The sequence below is a fragment of the Corella eumyota genome, chromosome 1 (assembly GCF_963082875.1).
Source record: "Corella eumyota chromosome 1, kaCorEumy4.1, whole genome shotgun sequence".
Lineage (NCBI taxonomy): Eukaryota > Metazoa > Chordata > Ascidiacea > Phlebobranchia > Corellidae > Corella > Corella eumyota.
Window position 1 is genome coordinate 16,397,913 of NC_137490.1, and position 19,876 is coordinate 16,417,788.

Sequence of the window (19,876 nt, forward strand, 5' to 3'; positions counted from 1 at the left end):
GTTTTCATTAGGTCACGTGATATTTTTGGCCAATGATATTGCATACAAATTTTTTGAAAAAAAATAAAAAATTTTAAATCGAAAAATTATTTTTGTGTTAGAACCGCACAGGTTCAATTACCGTGTTTACAAAATATTTTTCAAAAATATTAATATTCATAAAAGTTATGAAACTTTTATTAAAAATTTATGAAATCTCAAAACCTAAAATTTTGTATTCTATTAGACGCGCATTGGCCTAACTAACATTCAAGATAAAACATTTCGCGAAAATTTTCAGTAAAACAAAAGTTTAAAGTAATTTTTATTTTGGGTTTAATTAGGTCACGTGATATTTTTGGTCAATGATATTGCATACAAATTTAAAAATGAAAAATTTTAAATCGAAAAATAATTGTTGTGTTAGAACCGCACAGGTCCAATTACCGTGTTTACAAAATATTTTTCGAAAATATTAATATTCATAAAAGTTATGAAACTTTTATTAAAAATTTATGAAATCTCAAAACCTAAAATTTTGTATTTTATTAGACGCGCATTGGCCTAACTAACATTCAAGATAAAACATTTCGCGAAAATTTTTAGTAAAACCAAAGTTTGAGGTAATTTTTATTTTGGTTTTCATTAGGTCACGTGATATTTCTGAGTACTGTGAGTTCTGAGTACTGTGGGCTACTGCCTGACTGTTAATAAATGTTTTTTTTATTAATTTTGGCATTATTTAGAATCTTGATGTTGTTTGATTTGTTATTAATAAAGTCAAGCACGAAGAAATTATTGTTCTCCTGGTCCTAACTTGATGGCATATTGACGGATATGACAAACTTAAGCCTTACGGCTTTGCATTGCATGGATGCATTGATGGCTGGAGTCGTAAAATATTATGGTTGAAGGTACTAAGATCCAATAATAATCCTGTAATTATCGGCAATCTCTATTTCAACAAGGTAGTTGAATTGGGTGGTTATCCACATAAAGTTATGTCTGATTGTGGAACAGAAAATGGCCTTGTTGCTACCATGCAATGTTATTTTTGTAATGATAAAAATGGGCACATATACGGTACATCTCCGCATAACCAAAGAATTGAGGCCTGGTGGTCTATTCTGCGAAGAACAAGTACCACCTGGTGGATGAATTTTTGTAAAGATTTAATTGCACAACAAGACTTTATACCAAAATGCAAGAGGAATGTTTGTGGTTTTGTTTTTCAACCTTGCTACTGTATGAAATTGATGATGTTGTTCAAAGGTGGAACTCACACTATATTTGAAAATCTGGCTATGAAACTGTAGCTGGACGTCTGGATGAGTTATATTATTTGCCACATTTGCATGATGGGGAAAATAAATTGGCAATGATGTTAAACAGTCAATACGAACATGTTACCCAAAATTTACCAGAAAGTTGTGATGACAATTCAATTTATCAAAGATACTTTGCTGATGTTTTGGAATCGGCTAATGGGATTTCCTTACCCAAGGATTGGGACAGTGCTTTAAATTTGTACAAAAACTTGCTTAAGGTTGCATGTTGGTAAAATTTAACTCTTATTACTTTTTGAAATACTTTGATTGTACAATAAATAATCCGGGCTGTGTTATAATTTTGTTTATTTAAGTATATATAATAATTTGATTTATCACAAATGGTAAAACAACAAAGATTTATTAATAAGGAAAAATTACACAGTTTAGAACCTTAAAACTTTAATGGGTAAAACTAACATAAAATACCATCCATATACCATAGGCTGCTATTTACAACTTCTAATAAAATACAGTAGGTACATGGTACAATTTTTTCAAAAGATTACTTAAATAATAAATAAACTGACACAAATTATGTTTAACATTGTTTAGTTAAAGTTAAAAATAATATCATTATAAAAAAATGAAATATTAAGTGTTTCAAAAACAAGTGAACCTCATCAAACCACAAATTTTACTTAACTCACACACAAGGTTGCATTTTTAAAAGACTTACTCTCATTGTCATAAAAGTTTTTTTTCAATCAAATGACTACAGTTTACGTTGATTAGGAATGGTTTCAGTATTGTGTGAACATTTAGGTTCCATATTAACAACTGTTTCTTGAATCCTATTATCAGTAACTTCTGTGGTAAAACAAATATACAACACAATTCTTCCATAGGTTATTCCAAGCTCGTCTTTGTTTGCTTAAGGGTAAATGGAATATGCTTTTTCCTGGTATAAAGATTACCTCAGAGCCTTGAGCAATTAGGACAATATTTAAAACTTTCTTGCATGTATTCTTCACAATGTTAGCAATTAATTCTTATAACAATTTTTATTTTTTAAACTTATTAACCTTGTACAAAAAACACTCCGTATACATAGGTAAAATGTCTAGTCACAAGTATACATGTATGCCATGTGTGTACTGCAAAACCAAGTTCTGCAATCTGGTTTGAAGGTGCCTGCTTTACTAGCAACTATTCTGACTGCTACTTGACTTTATTAATAACAAATCAAACAACATCAAAATTCTAAATAATGCCAAAATTTAAAAAAAAATGTATTAACAGTCAGGGTAGCCCAGTAGCCCACAGTACAGAAGTCGGAATTCTATTGCCACAACGAATACAGTTATACCCAACTGCAATTTAAATATCTATATATTAAAGTTATTGTATTTTTAGGTTAATATAAAGCGGATTAATTCGCTAAAATTTAGCAAAGGGTTAGTTCTGCAGGCCACCAGCCAAAAGGTCACTAAACCGGTACGCCATGTACTTTACCACAGGCTACCGCTGTCACTATGTCAAACTGACACTGACTAATTCATTTAATTATGTATGCCCATATTCCTATTTTACACTAAATAAATATAGAAAAACCGTCCAAAACTATTGGTAACTTGCATTCAGCGGCACAGGTAGCGCCTCGTGGTCGACTTTTAATATCTTTAGAGTTCCGGTCTGTCTTGGGACCGCGTAACTCTGTCTTGGGACCGCGTAAGGTCTGGTTGGCGCCGGAAAAATGTTTTCGATTTTTGAAATGTTTTCAAAAATTTAAATGTTTTCAATTTTCAAAATGTTTTCAATTTTTAAAATGTTTTTAATTTTCAAAATGTTTTCAATTTTTAAAATGTTTTTAATTGTTAAAATGTTTTCAATTTTTAAAATGTTTTTAATTTTTTAAATGTTTTCAATTTTTGAAATGTTTTTAATTTTTAAAATGTTTTCAATTTTTAAAATGTTTTCAATTTTTAAAATGTTTTCAATTTTTAAAATGTTTTCAAATTTTTAAATGTTTTTTAAACTAATGTTTTTAATTTTTTAAATGTTTTTAGTTTTTAAAATGTTTTTACTTTTTTAAATGTTTTGCCCTTGTGGGCCACCGTATAATTTTCTGTGATAAAAATAATTTTCAAAAATATTTTATTTACAATTTCTTTAGTGTATTGCAGTTCAAACGGCACAGTAAATTTCTAATTAAAAAAAATATTTTTTTACCAACAAATTGTAATGACTGACGTCACAATGTCACGTGACTAGGCGCTGATAAGAAATATAAGCAGACCAAAACGCAAAATATAAAAATGCTCTAACTTTTGTTTTACTGAACATATTTAATGTTCATGCATATCTTTATTCACAATAAAGATAACTTTTAAAAATAATCAAGTAATTTCAAAACATTTTTTATTTATCAAATAAATTTTCTGTTACATTTTAAGTAGTTGTTTATACATAAAGAAAAAAATTTTGTTTTTTGTTAAAATGTTTTAATACTATTGCCGTTCATTTTTTTCAATGTACTTTAACGATGTAGTAGTTATCATTTATTCATTCGCCCTAAACCTTATAGGCCCTAAAAAAAGAAGGTGGAATATGTTCCCTTTTTTTAGTGTTTATGCTTGATTGATCTTGATTTTTTTAGTGTTTGTGCTTGATTGATCGTTTTTTGCTGGTTTGACACTTTTATGTATAATCGGGTTATGTATTTAAAAACAAACGGCAAATTTCTAAGTGTTTATGCTTAATTGATCTTGATTTGAGATTGATTTTTTTAGTGTTTATGCTTGATTGATCGTTTTTTGTTTGTTTGACATTTTTATGTATAATCGGGTTATGTATTTAAAGTTTGGAGTTATAACAAAATACAAATTTAATGCTTTTTAAAGACGTAGAAATTGTACTTCTAAAATTTGCAGAAGAAAGTCGTGTAAGACAACTTACGATATTCAATCAAAATAAGTTATTTACCATGAGTTAGATTTAACTAAAATATAGAAAATAAATTAATGCAACTTTTTTTTTTAACTAAGGTGCAAAAAGCTAGTTTAATCGCGACTCGAATGACATTATAATTTAACTTTTGTTGTTAAAAATCCAGTTTATAGTTTAAAATGATATCGTATAACTTAGCTACCGATGAGCATTTGGATTATTTTGGGTTTTATTGCGCCATTTTAGCTTTCGAGTTTGTAGTAATTAGTTTCGTGACTGGGCAAGTAAGATTAAAAACCAAAGTAAGTATTATCCTAACATTTTAAGCGTTTCGTCTTCGGTGTAAACAACATTAAAAAGAGAAATTTTTATTTATTTAAAAAAAAAAATTTTTAATTTTTATTTTGTATTTTAAAAAAAATTAATGAAAAAATGTATTATTTCATTTTTAGTCGTTTGCAAACCCCGAAGATGCACTTAAACACGGCGGAATTCAGTTTTGCCGGGAAAACGATGAAGTCGAGCGCATTCGAAGGTAATTTATTAAGTTAAATAAACAAAGCGGTTGATGTTTTAAATGTTTATTGTTTTTTAAATTAATCGTTTTTTGTTTAGAATCGCACAAAATGATTTAGAATGCGTCCCTATGTTTTTGTTCGTGACACTTATACTTGCATGTACACCAGTTAGTATATTCTGGTACAGCTGGACAATGCGATCCTATACTTTTCTAAGAATATTGTATTCAATTGCCTACGCCTACAAATTCCCTGCACCCTCACGTTCTGTGATATATTCTTTAGCATTGTATTTTGTCCACGTGCCTGCGACCGTAACAGTTGTGTATTACTCCATAATCTAAATATTTCGAATATTTGTTTAGTAATTTGCGATTTATTGCATCTTTTTGTAAAACGTGAATTCCTTTCTATATGTGATTATTACATGTTGTAATGTGGTTTGTTTTGCTTATGTACATACGCGTATTTTAGTGGTTTTAAACAAATTATAATAATCAAAAACTTCATGTGGTAAAATATGGTTTGTTTATTTACTTTAGTTATTAACCCTGCAGTTAAAAAATATTACAAGAATTTAAAACATTTGCATTCGATTAAACCGGCCGTACGTTATAAATGCTGAATTTAAAATCTCTCAATTTTAGTGTTTACTCGCGTATGAAAAGGTTTTGATGCCTAACGCACGTTGCAATTTGAACTAATTATCACAAAAGGTAAACAGAAACCAAACAGCTTACTTTGGTAGTGTTAAATTGCCTGCGAAAAATTTCGCTTTGTGTTTAAATGAACCGTTAGATCAAATGGGATGATGGCTTAAAAAGGTAGAATCGTTTTTCTTTCAAGGTTCATATAGCCACAACTTTGCCTAAAATAAAATGCCAGTTGGGTGAATCGCAAAAGTAGGTTCTATTTATTATAGGTTTGACCACCATAACTGACTTTTAAATGACAAACAAAACACTTTTAAACGCTTCGTTTATTTTCAAGACACTTTCACAACGCCTTAAAAAAAGAAAAAAAGCAGCACTCAAGGCCAAACCAAGATCTTACAAAACTAGGCAACAACAAAATTCCTAAAAAATTATCTTTTTTTCCATGTGTATTTTCGTCTGGCACCCACTTGGCCAAACATTTTACGTTCTCGAGTTCTGATGTCTAAGGTTAACAAACCACCTAAAAAGTTACTTTTTTTTAATACATTGTCGGTAACCCAGCCGAAAAATACTTTATATATAATATGTGCCCTAAACATCTACAAGTAAAAAACGACAGAATAGTATTTAAAATATTTTTAATAACCTCTGCATATTTTCCTTATAAACATAAATCGAAACTAATAATTAATTTGATTGAAATACCTCGTCTCATTAACTCGATCTTATCTTCGTCCAAAAACGACCGCAAGCCACGTGAAATGGCATGCCTTATTGCAACGGCCATTGACGATTTGGGCGTGTTTGGGTTAATGTTTTTGGAACCATTTAACACAGACCATGCACCACTAAAACCACCATCCACTGTCACTTCCACGTCGAATGTTAACGGAATTCGAAGAAATGAAAAAGGAGAAATAATGGCCTGCCTGTAACAAAAAACTTTTGTGTTGTTTAACATGCACCAGTAAAATTTTGTTAATAAGCAATGCATCATAGAACCAGTGATTTACAGAATATAGGCATCAAAATACATCTGATTACAATATAGAAAAACAAAACAATAATGTTCATTCAAAAAATTATTAATCACATTTTTAATAATTACCTGTCTGCAAGCACAGAAAAAAATAAATCAAAATCTTCCCCGTTGACAGTAATTATTCCATTTCCACCGTGAATTAATTTCACTTCTGCTAAAGCTGTCTTTTTTGCACCTTTTTCTATAACAAATTGTCTTCCCTTATCATCAATTTGAATCTAAAAATTATCATAATTGAAAAACAAAAGTTGTATTTGAAAATTGTAAATTGAGCAACAACAATCTTTTTTTTCGACGCTAGAATCCCCCCCTATCCTATTTTTACCTTTTTAATATTATCGTCAATGTTTTGTTCCTTCACAATATTTTGACGAAATTGCATAATAAAATCTTTGCTGTCATTTGCATATGGTTCTTCTGTAAGTCTTTCCATTTGGTTGATAAATTGAACATACTAAAATTTTTATGTAAATAAATGGAGTTTATAATCAATCTGGCACTTAAAATTACTTAAGTAAAATAAAATATGTATTTATTTTAAAATATATTAATTGCTATTTTATTTAAACCATTTCATACTTGATGTTCATTAAGTTTAATCCCAGTTAGAAATTTTATTTCCAAATCTTCTTTAGAAATCCATTTCGTTCTCTGCAGATTGCTATTTAAATGTTTTTAGTTTAAACAATAGTTTTTAAATTCATGTAATATTCAAACAAATTTAAACAAATACATCAAGCCAAAATAATTTTTTTTAATGAGTATTTCTGAATAAATACTGATTTCATAACAACAATATTAAAAAAATACTTACATTGGATCTGGAGTAATATCTGGACTCCTGAAGCCTCTATTAAAAAAACTTACATTTAAAACACTTCAAAATAAGTTAAAAAAAATTATAAATTTTTTCTCCTTTCCAAAAAAAAATTTTTTTTTTAATTTAAAAAAATAAAAAATTGAACCATACTTACATGACACCCTTTTGTTTATCTGCAGTAGATTTCATTGCTTTTTGTATGTTTAATTTATTTCTTGCATCTAACAAGTGTTGATAAGCATCATGAAGTAGTTGATAAAACTGTTGGTTCAATGTGTAGAATAAATAATGAAATGGACGACCATCTTTAGCGACTTGAGATTCTGAAGCAATTAAGCAAAATATGATTTTTAGGTTTTATTCTGAATAACAAACAAAATCCAAAAACACCTTTGCTCCAAATTTTTTGACTATATTTATTTAATATTAATTAAGAAAATTACCTATTTTAATTTTAAATAAATAATATTATACTTTTTTTCAAGTGCATTTTATTTAAAATAACTAAAACATATTTAAAATTTTTTTATACTTACTAAGTCTTTGTGGAAATACTTCATGTGGGTGCTAAAACACAAAAAAATATAAAATTTTACCAATAAATATTTGTACGAAATAGCTAAAAAAAATTATGATAAATTGTTAAACTAACCAACATTTGAGGTCTTGATCCTTCGTCATCTAATCCAGAAGGAAACAAATACTTTATCGCTTTCTAAAGAAAATTTAAAAAATAATTAATTTAAAATAAATAAAAAACTCGTTATACTAGTTAGAGCTGTACAAAAAAAAACTGCCTAACTTTGATTAGTTGCAAACTTTACCTAATGGAATCAAAATAAGAAAACTTTTTTTTACAAATCTGTTTTTTAAATATAAATAAAAAAGTCTTACCTTAACATCAATGGCAGTAAAGGTTTCAGGATCGTGTCCCATTATTCTAGCTAACCTTTTTACTCCTAAATCATATTCTTCTATTTTCGCACTACAATAATTTCAAATGACAAAGGTTCAGTTTATATAATTATTAACATAAACTCTTAAAAGCAAAACCAAACTTTAAAAAAACTGTTTTTAAAATTAATTTGTAATTATTTATAAAATTAAAATTAATTTGTAATTATTTACAAACAATTATTTAAAAGATTATTAAACTTGGTTAACTTTAATATTCACAAAATCAAAAATTTATATATATAAGTAAAGTAAGTTGGTCATGCAATTAGTTAAATTTTTAAAGTATAAATATAAAAAAGTAAAACTTACTCTACATAATCTTTAGAGTATTGAGTTTGTAATTCTTTTTGTCGATTTGATTTAGAAGATGTCAAGTTGAGTTTATATAGTTTGAAACATGCATTCGATGTTGATATATTCCGATAAGTTAAAATGTTGAAATTCTAAAAAAATAATTACAACTTACAATAAAACTTTTTTAAATAAAATATTTTAAAAAAGTAAATTTAAAAAATATATATTTTGTACAAAATATACCTGTCTCAATGGCTGAAGTAACAACTTAGCTTCATTTTGAAGTATAACACATTTTAAACAATTTTTAGCCATTTTTATACTTAAAGTATCTAAATCATAAAACAATAAAATATTACTTTCATATACTAATGCAAAATAATATGATTTAAAAAAATGTTATAAAATAATATTAGGCAAGTACCATACAGTTAAGGCACAATAAAATAGCAAGAAAAGTATATAAAAACATATATTTCCTATAACGAAATAAATAAAATACTTAAATAAAATAATAAGTGGATATGTATTAAACCATTAGTTTTTCATTTTACAAATATTTTTTCATTTTAAAAATAAGGATTTTCTCCAGTATAGATAAATAATACAATACCATGAAGGTAAAACTATTGTTAATCAGCGCAAATTTCTTATTTAATAAATAAAATTCCTCTTATATTAAAAATGACTCGTTCCAAATTTTTAAGAAAATTGGTTCGATGTGATCGTTCTGTTGAAAGGTTTTGTAAATCTGGTATTAAAGCATGAAAACCTTCTGAAAGTCTTTGTTTTAAAACTGGGTCTGGCTGGCCCTCAACAACCTGCACAAATATTATTAAATGATGTAAAATTTTTTGAAGAATATTTAAATCACACATATTTCAAAAAATCTTTTTCACAAAATTTGTATGTTGATCTGTCTTTGGGTTTTATAAATATATATAATGAAGTATAATGTATCGTATACATATGTTCAATTTATACGCCTAAAAAATAAAAAAACTGCCATTTGAGGTGCATGTGTAAATTATTTGAGGTAAATATTAGTTGAGACTTGTGACTACATTTTTAAAGTTAAAATCCCAACTGTAGGGTGGGCTATCAATTAGTATAACACTAAACAAAAAAATCATTTTTACAATGTGATTTTTATATTAATAATAAAACTCTAAAAAACAAAAAAATACCTGGTTAAAAACATGGTTCACTTGATCAGGTTTAAAACACAAAATTGTGTAAAAAGTTTCCCCTGCACTTCTAAGTAGTTCTAAGTCATTTGCATGAACTATTATCGCATCAAAAACATGCTAAAATCAAATTTAATTAATGTTTTTTTGTAATTAGAAATACAATTCTTAAGTTGTTGAACAAAATGTTTTAAACTAATGAATTTAATAATTGTTCACAGAATTTTATAGAAAATAAATATTTAGTTTTAGGTTTTAAGACACAATTATTAAGCAAAATAAAATTAAAATATTACCTTCATAAAAGGTAAGGTTGCTTGATGTAAAATATTTTCTGTGTCCTTGGTTCTGATACATTGTAATGCCAAACCCTCTACTGCTTCCAGGCATAATTTACAAACATCAGTACCATATCTGTTCAAGTTATAAATTTTTAAAACATTTCTAATATAAAAAAGGAAAATTATACCTAAATTTTTTAAGAAAATTATGACTTATAAACCAAATAAAAATGTGTAGAACTTACGCAGTAAGACCAAGTTGTAAGGAATAAACAAAAGACTGAAGCAAGGAAGAAGGTAACTTTTCAATTTTTTCTGGATATATTTCGCACAAGAATGTCACCAACTTAAAATACTGACTAAAAGTTAAAAAAAATCTTTAGAAAAAAAGTTAATTTGAAAGTTATCAAATCATTTTAGAAACACTTTTTAAGGCCATTTATTAAAAAAGTAAATCCTTTAGTTCCCACATTAAATTTTTTTAAAAACTTTCAAAATGAAATTTTTTTTGAAAACTTAAAATGTTACCTGCAAAGTGAGGGATACAATAATAACTCTTCAGTAATATGAGGAACAATCACAGAAAATCCAAACAAAACAACATCTGCTGCATTCACATTATCAGGTTCCTGCACCAAGATTTCAGGTTCTACAAAACAATTTTAAATTTAAACATTTTAAATTATTTTTTATACAAAAACTATTGATGTGCTTGCAATACTAATGCAAGAGTATATTCATAAAAACAATTAATAAATTTACCATCTTGCTCCCCAAAATCAATAAAATCCTTGTTTAAAATATTAGTTAGAAGTTCCATGATTAAGGAAAGCTCGTTAAAACAATCTTCGTCATTGTTTTTCATTTTTTTTTTTCCCAAATTATGTTTACTGTAAGATTTCAGAATTGACATTGACCATTCGTACAGTTGATTAGAATGTGACTAAAATAAAAAGATAAAAATATATAAAAAAGTATGAAGGCAAATAAAGTATTAAGTCCCAAGTTTTTTTGTTTTTTTTTCTAAACAAAAAGTAAAACTGTATTTGGAAACTTGTCTACATGATATACACTTTTCTTCTTTGTTTTAAAACTGCTAATACACCAATAAATTGTTTTATTTATTAAATATTGCAGCAACAAATAATAGTACAGTGAAATAGCTGAAAAACAACAAAAAGCAGCGATATTTTGATAAAAAATAAAAAATAAATTTTCAAAAAAAAAAAAAGGCTTTGCAAAAAAACAAGGAAACATTTACTATTTGAAACAACTTATTACTGCATAATTATGATTGCAAAAAAAAACTGTATTTCAATTTATTTAGCAACATTTCCATACAATTGTATTGGTTTACAAAGATAAAAATAAACTTTTTCATATTTTATCTTATTTTTAAAAAATAATTTTTTAATGTTCTAAAGATTTGTCAAGGAATTTTAATATGGATAACAGAACACATTGGTTTATGATCGCCATTGCACAAAGACATTGCAGTAATATAAGCATTGATGATGCTGCTCCCTTTTATTTTCATAAAAATACAAACATTTTTGAAATGATATTGCGCCAGGTGTGCTGAATATAAACTCGCATAAAACCGACTTTCAGTCATTGGGCTCTGCAGAAAAATCAATAAATTTAATGACATATGACGTCAACGAGTTTATGGACAAACATTTACAATGTTTTAAAAATGTATGACATCAAATAACATGCCTAAGAGCAAATCGTAACTTTAATATGTAATTTACTGATTTGGTAAAGAAGGATTTAATTACAAAAGCAACAATAAAGCTGTTACAGGTACTAAAGGTCTTCTTGACCTTGCAATAAATTTAAAAAACTCTCCTTGATATACGAGTTTATTCGAAGTTGTGTATTTAACACACCTCGTTATGTGTCAAACTTTGCAAAATAATCTGATTGGTTTTTAATTAAACCTAATGTTCAGTATAAATTTATTTAAATTACATACCTGATGTGAACAAATGACATATATTTCCCTTAAAAATTTTAAGACGTGATATTCTGACAATAGTGGAGGTAGAAAATAATAATGATGCTTGGAACCAATTCTCTGTAGTGGTTGTATTCGGTTGTTGGTGTCTTTTAGACTAAGCAAAGCTTGAACTAAATTTGAATTTGCATTCTTTTTTGAAATTCTGATAAGTAAAATGTTTTCCATCGGCAATTCAATAAAGTAATCACACTCCTAAAAACAAGAAAATGTAAAAATTAAGTTATTTATGTAAAACATTACTTAAAAAATCAAAGAAGCACGTATTTGTTTTGGTTGTTACAGAAATAAACAAACTCCCATTTTTCTTAAATTTTTGAAATTTTTTATGTCGTTAAAAGTAATTTTATGGGCAATATAAAATTTGTTACTACCTTTTTATTACTTTCGCATGGGTTTGCATTTCTTAGAGAAATAAGTCCATCTACTAAATTTTCGGTATAAAAACCACAAAAAACAGCACTTGCATCAATTAATGGATAAGCATCGATATTTAAATACCCAGAATTTGTACAGTCGGTAAAAATTTCAAAGCTGTTCAGTTTTGATATTGATAAATATGGCTTCTTAACGGCTATATCAAATATTGATATAGGTTCTAAAAATTAAGCAAATGTATCAAAAAAAATATATAACACTTATATATGTGTAATTTAAGACCTACCTTGTAATTGCTTTCTTGAACTAAATTGTGTTAAAAATAAAACAACCATGAATAAAACTCCAGCCAAAACTATAATTCTTAATATCTGCGTCCTACGAAGTAAAAAAATACTGATCATAAAAATACTACATATACAAAAATTTAGAAATAAATTAAATTATTAAATTAAATAAAATCACACTTATAACAAAAACCAAAGCAAAACTAAAATAACACTTACCTTTTACAAAGGCTTACAAACTTCATATTTCATTTATCATCCTATGTCCAACAGGGTAGTAAGTTACAAAAGAACAAAAATTACTTTACTAAACGCTACTAGAAGTTGAAGGAAAATGAGCAAACACGAACGACAAGCTCTTTAATCAACTTATAAGCTAATAACCACTAAGTCAATAAAAAGCATAAGGGTACACCATTACATAAGGCATATCTGTGTAAAAAAATGAAAAGTAACAAATAACTAACTTTTACTTTTAAACGCTTTTTTTTAATTACTTGCTATATATTTTTAATTACTATACTGGTATATATTTTTTTAACATTATTTTTTATTATTTAAGTAAATATTCAATCTTTCCTAATTTTTTTTATACGCAAATTACTGTTTATTTTATGTCAAATTTGGTTTTAATTAAAATATACCCTGTATAACATTTTTGTCTACCTATTGTATAACACAACAATACCCTCTACTAACCAACATTATCTTAACTTAGAGAAAAATTTCACATTACACTTAGTCATCTAACCGAAAGTAAAAGTAAACATTGAAAAGTGCGTGTCCTGAAATCACAATGTTTCATCATAACTTAGCTAGTCACATTTTATTAGCTTTACATCAAGTTTAAAATTTTTTTGTATATTTAATAAATAATATTTTAAAATCATATTAATCGATACTGTATGTAAATATTAGTCTTATTTTCAAGATATAAAATTAAACATAGTTGTTTAATTAAATAGGCCTATACAAAATAGCACAGCTAAAAGTACAGGTATGAATGAATATAGTATGATAGTTACCTTTTGTTTATAATACCAAATTGCAAACATAATTTGTCCTCAAATTTTATAATTTAATTTATTGTTAAAATACATTTTGGTATATAAATTTACTTACATTATTAAGAAAGCAGATTTGTTTGTGGATGACTTCAACAAAAAGTTCCAAAATAGTTGCAACAATTTGCTCATACAAATGAAAGAGATCAAGTAAATTTGAACAATCTGTAATAAAAAATGGAAAAAATAAATTAACAACTTTTTTACAATTCCTATGAAAAAACAAGCAAATTAAAATTTCTAAATAGTATATAACCCAAACAATAAAAACCACATAAAATATAAGACATAGAACAATTTATGATTTTATAAAAAACTAAAAAATAATTTACCTTGTAGTACATTGGATAAATACTTAAACAAGGCAACAGAATTAGCAGGTTTTGACGCACTAGCAACTCCCCGAAATAGGGAAAGTAAATTATTTACTTCAGTTTGTGTGTTTTGTTGTTGAAATGATGTTGAAAATTGTTCACTACCAACTAATTGTTTGTATCTTAGTTGTAAAGGTTCAAGTGTCTAAAAAAATAATTATTTTTACAAAAATAATTACAACTGCTTGTATTAAATTAGTTGTTTGCCTGTGTAAAAATGTACCGTTAATATTAACAAAAATCAGTCAAATTTTTTGTTAAGTTTATATCACATTACCTGAATGTTTTTATTATATTTTGATTCCATATTTATATCACAAATAAATTAATTTATAAAACTAACTTGTTGGAAAAACTTGTCCTTGTAAATATTCATGTTAGCTGATCCAGTTAGTACAATGGCAGTCATTAATGCTTGTTGTATTGAAAGTGGAATGGATGCCAATGATTTGTCGTTTAAACAAAACTGATGACTTAAACTCCAGAAATCATCATTTTCAACAACCAAATTTAACCTAAATCATCAATGATATTTGTTAAATAAAATAATTTAATTTAAAGTTTGAAAGGTATACGTTCCTTACCAAAGAACAAATAGTTTATAATATTTGAATATTTTTTTATTTTTTAATATTTAGTCGTAGCGTAGTATAACACAAACTGTTATGTTAAAACCATTAGTTTGACATTTTTTTATTACAAACAGAATTTAAACCTTCTTCGTAAACAAAAAAAAAAAATACCCAAATGCAGAAAATAAATGCTAAACTTACTCATACCAAAAAAAAAATTTACCTGTTTTGATTTTCTAACAACATATGTAGAGTTTCTACTGCTTCACTTAAAACATTTTCTTCTGCCACCCAATAATGAAAAACCTCACAAATTTTAGTGGTTATATAATTTACCAACCAACTTGATCCTTCACTGTTTAAACCAAATGAAGAGGTAAGTGCTGGACTCAGCTGAAAAAATAAAAAAAAAAAGAATAAAACAAATGATAAAAAAAAAATGTTAGATTATTTGGTTACTTTTAGTAGCTTATTTATAAAAAAAAAACACTAAAACAAAGAATGGTTTGATTTAACATAAATGAAAAAATATAACAAATTAAAAAAAGTATAAAAACAAATTTATTATCCAAATAAATTTGAACTATTTTTTTATTTACCATAAATAATACCTCTTTGTAATATTCTTCAGGAAAAACTAGGTAAGTTGATCCCCAAATATTAAAAAACCACATTAAATCGGTAGTTAATTGTGGACTTAATATATCAAGCAATCCAAGTTTTAAAGCATTTGACTCTATACTGCTCACACCCACAATCATAAAACTCAATCTAAAAAATAAAAAAAATATTTTACACAATGAAAAAAAAATATTACTTACACGATAAAAAAAAATTTAAAGTCTTTTTTAAAAGAGTAATAGAATACCGAATGACGTCATCCGAAGACTTGCTTATAATTTCAGTGAGATTTGGTTGGGTGAACACGTGGTTAGATGTTGATTTTTGTCCAATCGAATGTTGTAAAATTTCAGGTGGTATTAAGGGGGTTTCCCCTTCACATTCATCTGCTAATATATGACCTAAAAAAAAATTAAAAAATAAATAAAACTAATAAAAAAATTAAAATTCTATGATCATAACTTATTTATTAATCATCGTAAAACAATAGTAAATTGTTAGTTACTTTTTCTTTGTTTTAAAGATTATTACTTTATTGGTTTATTTTTTATTATAAAACACTAATTTTTATTTAGGTTTATAGTAACTTTAATGTAAAGCTAAATTAAGTAGAAAGGATATATATACCTGACAAAAGTATAAGCCAGTGAATATCTTCAAAAACATTATTTAAATCTGAACAACTTGAACTTTTGTCGTTGTGTAATTTTTCTAATTGGCCTTGCAGTTTGTTGATTCTATCTTGCAATAATCTAAATAAAATAAAAACAAATTAAAAGATGGTTTAAACATAAATCTTATTTCGCCGAATTTAAACAAATGCATATATTTAAAAAGACATTCAATTGTAAAATACAAAAATCTGTATCAATTTTTTTAATTAAGTAAAATTTTAACCTAATATTATTCATTGACAAAATTGAATGCCTACCCTGTAAGCATGGGTAGTACAGTATGAAGAGTGGTTCTGGCAAGACTTGATATTGATAAAAGTTGACACAAAAATTTAACTCGATCATCTTCATCTAACTCATCAAATTCATCACTGTCATCTAAATAAAACATTAGAAAAAAATTAAACAAAACTTTACAATTAAATTCATATAACAATAATAGTGTTTACTTTTGAATTATTCTATAGGTCAGAACAAGGTATAATAATTCCATTAAAATTATGGGTTTGTTGCTTTTATGTAGCTTTATTAGAAATTATTTATGTTACCTTGTTGATTTCCATTGACATGGCATTGCACAAAACCCTCCACTATATGCACAGCACATGGAGAAATAAAAGTTTTGATGTCGTTTTCATCCATTTTTTCTATGAAAGTTGTCCAACAATCTAAAATGTTCTCATAGGCTTCCATATACTCATCACAATCTTCTGACTAAAATAAAATAGTTACTGAGACTTTAAAAGTAATACTGTAGCGCACAAAACAAATATATTTATAACACCTACCCACTTTTTATGTATTTGTAAATTTTACCCCCTTCAAAATATCCAGTCATTTTTTTTAAACAATTAAAAAATAATAGCTAAGTATTTTAAATTATGGAAAAAATATTATCCAATTTTCAACTACCAAAAACCGTGAGTTTAATGATTTAAAATTACTCTAAAGTATTTAAATTATCAATTGCTTAGCTTAGTAAATTGACTATAATTTCTTACTGATTCATCCATTGCCTTCTTTCCAAAAAGGCAGGTAAGATGACTGATAGTTTGCAGAAAAGTAATAAAAAAAGAATGAGGTAGTGCAGACCAAACTTCAAGTTTATGAGCTCCAATTAAATTATGAATAATTTGAGATGTCCCTAGTGCTTCGTTTCCAGTCATATCCGATCTAGATTCAAAAAAAAAATTAAAAAAGAAAAAATCTTTAAAATAGAAAAAGCATTACAAAACAACTGTTTTAGTTCAACTGTAAATATAATACAGTTACATTTATACCTTGAAAAATTGAACACATGAGCTATTTATCCATTGTGTTTAAAGATTTTTGTTAATTTTTTGATTTACCTTGAAAATAGATGTAGAAAATGTTGCATGTAATTATGAAGGTAGCTAGCAGATAGAATGTTGCTAGAAAAAATTCTTCCCTCAAGTGAGGCTAGCTGGGACAAGCACATCATTGATCCAACACACAAACTTGAATTCCCTCTAACTACCGAGTGAAGCTAAAAAATTAAAACATTTTTTTAATTTTTTTTTTTTAATTCAATTTTATTATTTTATTGTTTGTAAATTTTTTTAAAAAAAAAGTTTTTTTTAATTTAAAAAACTGACAATACCAAAAAATCCTTATTTATACCTTAAAGAATAACTGCATGACAGTGGGTTCAAACAACACTTTACTCCACAAAGGTAAAGGTTTAAAAGCGATTACAATCGTACAATCTCGAGATAGGAGAGATCTTTTTGTTATAACTACAATAAAAATACATTAATTTGCCAAAAAAACTTCTATTATTACTAGTAAGCATTATCAAAGAATAAAACATTGTTTTGTAAAGTTCAATTAAAAATTTTAATTTACAAAACTATTAGAAAAAACTTAACCATTAAAAAAATTTTAGTTTTCTTTAAAAAAAATATTTTTTTCTACATAGGCAAATAAAATATGGCCTATAAAATATGGTAGTTTAAAGACTTACAGCGATCAGATGCAAACTGCCAGTTAAAAATTTGTTCAAGAATAAGAAAAACTTTTTCACAAAGTTGAACGTTTTGAGATACATCGATAAGTACAATATGATGTAGAACCTCAATTGTAAGCTCAAATATTCGCAACAAATCAGTCGCCTATAGAAAAAAAAAATGTCTTAAAAAAATAATAAAAAATTTGTAAAAAAATAATACATTTTTTTTTTTTACATTAACAACTATTAAATCTTTTTAACAAAAATAAATGTAAGTTTTAGGGTGTTAATGCATATATATATTAACAATTTCAGAAACCTCAAATTTTCGTTTTATTGAAGCATGTTGTTCCCAAGCTATTCCAACATTACTTGATTTATCAGAAGCAGAAAACTCAACACATAATGCTGCTAATATAGAACATGCTGTCATTGCCTAAAAAGAAACTAAAATGATTAAACCACAATTGTGTGATGTAAGGTATTAGCAACTTATATAACTAATACCGTAAAAAACATAATAGTTAAAGAACATCATAACAAAATCAATTTTTTTAAATTAAATATTTAAGCATAAAATCACTTAAATAAAAAAATTTACCGGAATAACATTCCCAGAAGATATTAACAAAGCTAAATGTTGATAAAATGGAATTCTGTGTGTGGAATCTTTTAAACCGATACTTCCCCGTTTGATCATAACCGCTAACACATTTGATAAAGATTCACGAACAAAACCACTTAACCTATTAAATTTACCAAAATAAAACTAACTTTAGAAATCAAAAAGCTTTTACTAAAGTTCTTTTATTTAAGACCTGAAAAAAACATTTTTCAAGTTTAAATAAAACTGTAACAAGTTGTAAATTTTTGCATTTGAAAACTTTTAAAAATACTCACGTGGTGTGTTCCGTAACAAAACTAAAAATAAATTCTTGAATTGACACTTTAAAAGCAGGATCTATACTATCCCATTCACGAATTATTGCTTCTTTTAAAGTGGACGTTGCTTGAAACTGAACAGAGTCGATCTTGCTCATTTCTAGAAGTTTGTTAGTTGGTTAGGCATTTAGGCAGAAAACAATTTTTTTGAAATATTACCAATGTTATAAATCAGTTACTTTAGTGTATGCTTGTTAAAGTTTATATATTTTGACATTTTTTTTTGTATATATCTTTATCCTCGATGTGGGAAAGTCGACTGCGCGACTTAAACATAGAGTAACATCAGTTACTCCGACCTAGTCTCGAGTTGCCTGTGGCAGTTTGGGATATTATAGAAACTATAATTGCCCGGTAATTATGCTGCTGATTAAGTGCTGGCTCAGCAGGAGTTCATACCGTTTATAGCGCCTTACTCAAGGGCGCTACAGCATGAGATCAGTGGGAATTGAACCACGACCTCATGTGTGGTGTAGCAAGAGTTCTTACCACTACACCACACTGTCGGTACATGCTTTCCTTATGATTTGCTTATGCTTATTAAACTCCATAAGTGATTATTTGACATTAATTTTACCTAGTACAGCTTTACAGGTGTTAAACGGTGACTTTGATTTGCGAAAATTAAGAAGAAATTTTTCTGCCTCATGACGTTGTTCAGCTTTAACAAGATTTGGAGGTGCTAAAGATGCTGCTGTTGCTGCTTCAAGACGGCGAACGAAAGTTTCCTGGTCCATTTATTATTTTTTGACCTAATCTTTGTTTATTTAATTATGTAGAAAACTGATAAAACTCGTTATTGGCTTTATTTATTTAATCACAAATAAAAACACAGAAAAACCGTAAATACAACACACATGAGTTCAACAATAGTTGTGACTTTAATATGACCAGTAATCAACTCAGAAAATTATTGCAAAGACAAAACTAAAAACATCCATAATATTGCTTTTGCACCACAGAGACTAATTTAAAAATTATGCATTAATAAAAATTTGTTAAATAGGTCTAAGAAAATCTATAA

At 26.7% G+C, this 19,876-nt stretch overlaps 4 protein-coding genes across 5 annotated transcripts; 1 reads left to right on the plus strand and 3 right to left on the minus strand.

The window, feature by feature from the left end:
* Positions 1 to 4,296: 4,296 nt before the first annotated feature.
* LOC145763544 (prostaglandin E synthase-like) lies at positions 4,297 to 5,223 on the plus strand. Its single transcript, XM_082575013.1, has 3 exons — positions 4,297 to 4,498; positions 4,649 to 4,731; positions 4,812 to 5,223. Exons 1-3 carry the CDS (start codon positions 4,376 to 4,378, stop codon positions 5,056 to 5,058), a joined length of 453 nt encoding a protein of 150 aa, XP_082431139.1. The 5' UTR covers positions 4,297 to 4,375; the 3' UTR covers positions 5,059 to 5,223.
* A 452-nt stretch (positions 5,224 to 5,675) lies between these two features.
* Positions 5,676 to 8,876, minus strand: LOC145757227 (small ribosomal subunit protein uS9m-like). Its single transcript, XM_082572426.1, has 12 exons — positions 8,727 to 8,876; positions 8,499 to 8,632; positions 8,127 to 8,217; positions 7,885 to 7,947; positions 7,769 to 7,799; positions 7,387 to 7,555; positions 7,227 to 7,262; positions 6,992 to 7,073; positions 6,738 to 6,866; positions 6,479 to 6,630; positions 6,076 to 6,299; positions 5,676 to 5,890 (listed from the first exon to the last, which is right to left on the minus strand). The coding sequence occupies exons 1-12, from the start codon at positions 8,796 to 8,798 to the stop codon at positions 5,799 to 5,801; spliced, it is 1,275 nt and encodes a 424-aa protein (XP_082428552.1). The 5' UTR covers positions 8,799 to 8,876; the 3' UTR covers positions 5,676 to 5,798.
* A 25-nt stretch (positions 8,877 to 8,901) lies between these two features.
* Positions 8,902 to 19,670, minus strand: LOC145757169 (exportin-4-like). 2 transcript variants are annotated; one of them, XM_082572422.1, is made up of 23 exons: positions 19,430 to 19,670; positions 18,811 to 18,952; positions 18,512 to 18,656; positions 18,230 to 18,346; positions 17,926 to 18,073; positions 17,583 to 17,698; positions 17,291 to 17,448; positions 16,943 to 17,114; positions 16,490 to 16,655; positions 16,199 to 16,319; positions 15,895 to 16,019; positions 15,515 to 15,668; positions 15,246 to 15,417; positions 14,870 to 15,039; positions 14,418 to 14,589; positions 14,033 to 14,219; positions 13,759 to 13,865; positions 10,714 to 10,894; positions 10,480 to 10,600; positions 10,197 to 10,310; positions 9,967 to 10,084; positions 9,671 to 9,790; positions 8,902 to 9,304 (listed from the first exon to the last, which is right to left on the minus strand). In XM_082572422.1, exons 1-23 carry the CDS (start codon positions 19,587 to 19,589, stop codon positions 9,134 to 9,136), a joined length of 3,357 nt encoding a protein of 1,118 aa, XP_082428548.1. In that variant the 5' UTR covers positions 19,590 to 19,670; the 3' UTR covers positions 8,902 to 9,133. The 2 variants fall into 2 exon arrangements, with proteins under 2 accessions (XP_082428548.1, XP_082428549.1); XM_082572423.1 differs by having other exon boundaries at positions 8,903 to 9,304; positions 15,258 to 15,417.
* LOC145763689 (uncharacterized) lies at positions 11,189 to 12,881 on the minus strand. The gene is made up of 5 exons (XM_082575194.1): positions 12,856 to 12,881; positions 12,636 to 12,727; positions 12,346 to 12,569; positions 11,930 to 12,166; positions 11,189 to 11,572 (listed from the first exon to the last, which is right to left on the minus strand). The coding sequence occupies exons 1-5, from the start codon at positions 12,879 to 12,881 to the stop codon at positions 11,381 to 11,383; spliced, it is 771 nt and encodes a 256-aa protein (XP_082431320.1). The 3' UTR covers positions 11,189 to 11,380.
* Positions 19,671 to 19,876: the final 206 nt, after the last annotated feature.